Here is a 5,349-nt window from a genome sequence, read left to right on the forward strand (position 1 = left end):
TTTTTTTTTTTTTTTTAAGAGGTTTGTTTGACAGGGGGAACTGTAACTGCTATGGTCTTATCGTCCCGAAATCGAAGAGAGAAGGAAGACAGGATAGGAGAAAGCCAGCCGTTCCGAGAACGAACATTATCCCATCAGGATTAAATCCGCCCCGGGCGGGAATCGAACCCGCGGCCTAGCGCACACACGTATTAACTTTATAACCACCCACTATTATTTTATGACGTAACTTCAATTAAAGTATGACGTAACGACTAGCAATTAAATTTAAACTTTTTAGCGCGAACCGCGGTGTCTGCGATAAAAAATTGTGAACACGAAGAACGAAAACAAATAACGAAAATAAATTTGATTTCGGCGACCTACTGTCTGTAATGTTAAAAGCGCCTCAAAAGAAATTGATCAATCCGTTTCCGAGGAAAAGTCGTCCGATTTCACTATTTCAACTCTTTAAATAAAAAAGTGTCCTTTTTGTTTTTATTTAACTAGATTTTTTCCGTCAAATCTTGTATCTCACTTTTGTAACACTTAAAAACTGCTTCAAGTGAAATAGTCCTAAACTCCTAAATAAAAATGGACGCGGTACACTAGGGATAAAAAGGCGGTCTGCCTTAACATAATAATACTTTTAATGAATCATGAATAGGTACTGATAATGCGATGTTTTATATTTTTATCAAAAAATTTCGGACGCTTACGTAAGAAAAGCAAACAAAAATCACGTTGTTCCCCTGATTACAATTGAACACAAAACATAACACACACTATTTGTAAAAACTCAAATCTGATATCGACTTATCGTATGTGATTGAGAGGACAATTTTCAATTTTTCACTGAACGTATCTTGACTTGTGTGTCTAATTAAAAACTTATCGCTGAGAGGACAATTGTGCCTCCTACCTGGCCACGTATCGAGTCTAATATAAACTTATCATTACGAAATGCATACGTAGATAATCTACCGGTAGGTGCTGCTGTATTGAGTGCGTCCCAACATTTTATTCGATTCAATATCAGTAGAAGTTTCTACTTGATACCGTCTGATTGGCATGAATACGTCACGGCCTCATGGGGCGTTAGTGAACGAAGTTCTCCTAATCTGGTGAGGTAGAGCGTCTGCCTTGTTTTTTTTTTTTCAAATAAATACGTATTTCGTGAATGTAATAGAAAGTCGTGTGATGTTATCCAGATTTTTTTTTTTTTTTTTTTTTTTTTTTTTTTGGGTTTTATTAAAAATAAAAAAATTTGGCCCCCGGTTATTTTTTTTTTTTTTTTTTTTTTCTGTAGGGATTTCATAATAATAAGAATAATTGGTACCCGGTATAGGTAAGTAGTAATGACTGTAAGAAAAGCCACAGAGGTCGGTTAATCATTAGTAAAATGCATATATTACCCCTTCAACATAAATATATGATTATGCAATTGCAATGTTTCCAGCCAGGAGGGAAAAATAAAGCTCGGGAGGGAATTTTCAATTAATATGGAGGGAATTTATTTTCAAGTTCATGGCATCATTGGTGACAACCTGAGGTACAACATGAGCGTTAGCCATTGACTTACCACTCTAGGACCATGCATCAGTCAGACATTGGTTTTCAAGAACGCAGCTCTGCTTTGATGGTTTGCAAGGATTTATTTTTTGACTCAGGGAAGAACATACTGATACCAGCGACTATTAGAGTGGTGACACCGAAAATTAAGAAGATGTCGTCTATAGAAAGAAGTGTCCAGAGGTATGTGAACAGCTTGACCGTGCAAAACCAGCCCAAGTTCTTACCCAACATCATAATGGTGAAGATATGATTACTGGACTCACTACTGATGATCTCGTTGAAATAAATGTACATGACGGGGAATGTAATTGCAGAAAATAGAAAGACAAAGAGATAAATAAGAACGAGGGAAACTTTGTCGTGGTAAGGTATCGGAATGTATGAATACAAGCCTATAACGAAAAAGAATACGGCATATGTGATACATGAGGAGACAATGAATGTTCGTCTACCCAAGATATTATTCACGAAGAAAGATGCCAAACATCCGAACAATTGAAATATTGTGAAAGCAATGTTATACAAGGAAACATCGCGCACTACTATCAGTGATTGTATGATGTAACTACTGAATGTGATAACACACGAAAATGCGGTGGCGTTGAGAATAAAAGTCTGTAAGAAAGTAGCAATCAACATGGACTTGAAGTAGTACTTGTTTCTGAAGATATCTAGAAACTTGATACCAGACTCTTTGATGAAAAGTTTCTTTAGTGTTTCGATTTCGGAGTTGAGGACTGTTTCATCTGTTGTCTTTCTTAGCCATTCCAAGGACTTCCTGGCCTTTTGAAAGTCATTGTTTTTAATATGGTAGACTGGAGACTCTGGGATGAAACATACAAGAAGCAAATAGAGGAGATTTATGGATAACAGAATCCAATGCAGTGTGTCGTAGGATACAAACGCAGACACTGCAATGATGTAGACAGAACCCAAAGCGAATGACATGCTGAACATGTTGGCTAACTTGTGTCGCATCTCAGCGCTAGCAATCTCCTTTACATACAGGGTAACACACATGATGCAGCCCACATTGGCAAAACCTCCGATAAACCTGGCAACCAGAACCACTGTTTGATTGTGACTGACACACAGAAGTATGTACATGATAGTGAAAGGTAATCCCAGTATGAAACCAGTAGGTTTCCTGCCAAGTCTTTCAGATAGATTACCCCAGACAAACAAGCCTAGGAGTGCTGACAGGAATGGAATGGAACTTAGCCAAGAAAAGTATGAATGAGACAAAGGACCTATAGGTGACTGATCTGGGACAAAATAACGGTGTGTGGCTGATGTCCATCCATTGATGACTCCTAAGCCAAAGGACATCATGTTAGCTGAAATCAGAATCAGAACATAGATCAAACCTCTCCTCCCTGTTCCATGTTTATCCTATGCATGTACAATGTACGTATTTATTTTACTCGTACATATCTACATCTTGAAACTTGAACTCAAGACTACTTACATTGTAGATACTTGGATAACCTTGTAGTTCACTGCCATTATCAAGTTATCATAATAATTATGTAGATAGAGATATTTATGTACATAGGAGACTACTACGATTAAGATACGTATTATGGTATTATCTGCTGTTTTGAATTCCTAGGGTACATGGAAGTCGATCAGAAATGAAGACCTCTCCTCATCATGTGCTTTTCTAAAATTCCAAAATGTTATCAAACAAATCATTCCTGAAGATCATACAAGATTGAATGGTAGAGTTTGCCCTAGGCAATAATTGAATTATAACATGTATAGGTAACCAATGAAGAGTCTAAATAACTATAACTGAATGGGTGCCCGAAAGAAAGGCCCATGTCACAAAATCTAAATTTTACAGACTGAGCTCACTATAGATAACTAAGATATTGCTAATGACTACTAATAAAAGTCTGTTGGAGTGACATTAGACCCTCCTTACATTGGAAAATTAATAATCATCAGAAACCATATATTAGGCCTGTCGTACAAATGGTACGACTTCTCCGAAATTTTCTTTCGCCAAACGATGTTAACAGCCGTTTCGCATATTGCCTTGTGTTCAGTCAGCTAATTTTCGCACTCCTTATGGCCAATCAGTTGAATTTTGTGTAATCAGTTTTTTTAGGTATACCCCTTAATTTTCTCAGGCGACTACTATTTAAAGCGTCTACGCTTCGATGGACTTATACATATTACAAATATTAGGCAATGTATTTTATTTTTCACAAAAAAGTGAAAAAAAAAAAAAAATGTAACAGGTCTTTTATCCGGACACCCATTTGATGAATTACCTATGACTGCTGCACAGCATTCTCGAAGAATTCCTGGGTTTGCAAACATAATTGTCTGGATGGCTAATGGGGGGCTAATTGACTGTAAAATTCCTTCCTGGAACTTTCTCTGATCTTCTTGGGACCTTCCCAATATCTCAGTCTTTTTGAACAATGAATTTCCTTTTTCTGATGGCTTTTTATGGGAATCCGAGTTGGTCTGTTACAAAGTATCTTCTTGCTTTGTCCATCGCACAAACCATTACAGATTCAGATTACTTCCAATGATTAGTTCGCGAGGTCAGTCCTAGAAGTTCAATACCAGAATATCTTCAATCACACCGTACTTACTGAGAGAGTATCTTTTTACGTACTTGGAGGCGTTATATACACACGTATTATTTATTATTTTTTTTTTTTGAAGAGGATTGACAGAGGGAACTGTAACTGCTATGGTCTTATCGTCCCGAAATCGAAGAGAGAAGGAAGACAGGATAGGAAAAAGCCAGCCGTTCCGAGAACGAACATTATCCCATCAGGATAAAATCCACCCCGGGCGGGAATCGAACCCGCGGCCTAGCGCTCACAAGGCAGACGCACTACCAACTAAGCTAACCAGGCTGGCAAGTAGATAATTTGATTAGTTAGTTTGCTTTCTATTTGAATAGATAGCCAAGGACCTAGTACTGATCTAGTAGTAATGGAGCAGTTGCAAATGGGTAAAAATTATAAATAAATGGTCGATTCCTAGCTTTCAGAAACGGAACCAATTCCGATGGAGCATGATCTTTGATTTCCTATGGTTTATAGTGAATATAGTGCAGTTTCCAAAAGAGATTTTTTTCTTTAAGAGGTTTGACAGAGGGAACTGTAACTGCAATGGTCTTATCGTCCCGAAATCGAAGAGAGAAGGAAGACAGGATAGGAGAAACCCAGCCGTTCCGAGAACGAACATTATCCCATCAGGATAAAATCCGCCCCGGGCGGAATTTTTTGAAATCAACCCCAATCAGATTGCTTGATCCGAAGTTAATCCAAATACGCTCACTTGTGGCCTCGGCCATCAATGATCTACTAGTGTGGTTGCTTGTCCAAAGATAGTCTATTCGTACTCAATCTACAAGCATCCCCCTATTTGGGTTCTGGGGCACTCTATTCGGGTTTTGGGGCACTCTATTCGGGTTCTGGGCCGATTTCTATTTCACTTCGGGGGGGCGGCTTTTGTACTACAGGGTTGGGGTCGTTCCAGGGTTGTATTTCGGCCGAGCCGAACACGAGATAGAATAGATTGGTGACCGCCAGAATTATGAACGTGAGCCAAAACACGAGCCTCCATTCCGACATTGTACTCTGAAATGAAAATTGGAGTTAAATATAATGGAGCAACCTCCGTGGCCGAGTGGGTATCACACTAGGCTTGCACGTAGGAGGCCCGGGTTCGATTCCCGGCGGGGCCGCAGTTTTTTTTCGGCTCTGTGCTTGGCGTTCAGGGTGCACTTGGCCTCGTGAAGACAATTGAGTGGCTACTTTTATTGAG

The 5,349-nt window shown here is 38.9% G+C and overlaps 1 protein-coding gene and 1 long non-coding RNA gene across 2 annotated transcripts in view; one reads left to right on the plus strand and one right to left on the minus strand.

Moving 5' to 3' along the window:
- Positions 1-4,300, minus strand: part of LOC103520324 (facilitated trehalose transporter Tret1-like) — a gene marked incomplete at its 3' end in the record, with an annotated part of 11,611 nt that extends 7,311 nt beyond the window's left edge. Inside the window, exon 1 of the mRNA XM_026831486.1 lies at positions 3,834-4,300. Within this exon, the coding sequence (XP_026687287.1) occupies positions 3,834-3,882 (49 nt within the window). The remainder of the gene's footprint in view (positions 1-3,833) is intronic.
- On the plus strand, positions 965-2,717 carry LOC113471974. Its single transcript, XR_003394470.1, has 2 exons — positions 965-1,108; positions 1,439-2,717. It is a non-coding gene; the product is annotated as an uncharacterized LOC113471974 (long non-coding RNA).
- Positions 4,301-5,349: the final 1,049 nt, after the last annotated feature.

This window comes from Diaphorina citri, unplaced genomic scaffold, assembly GCF_000475195.1.
Source record: "Diaphorina citri unplaced genomic scaffold, Diaci psyllid genome assembly version 1.1 scaffold3470, whole genome shotgun sequence".
Lineage (NCBI taxonomy): Eukaryota > Metazoa > Arthropoda > Insecta > Hemiptera > Psyllidae > Diaphorina > Diaphorina citri.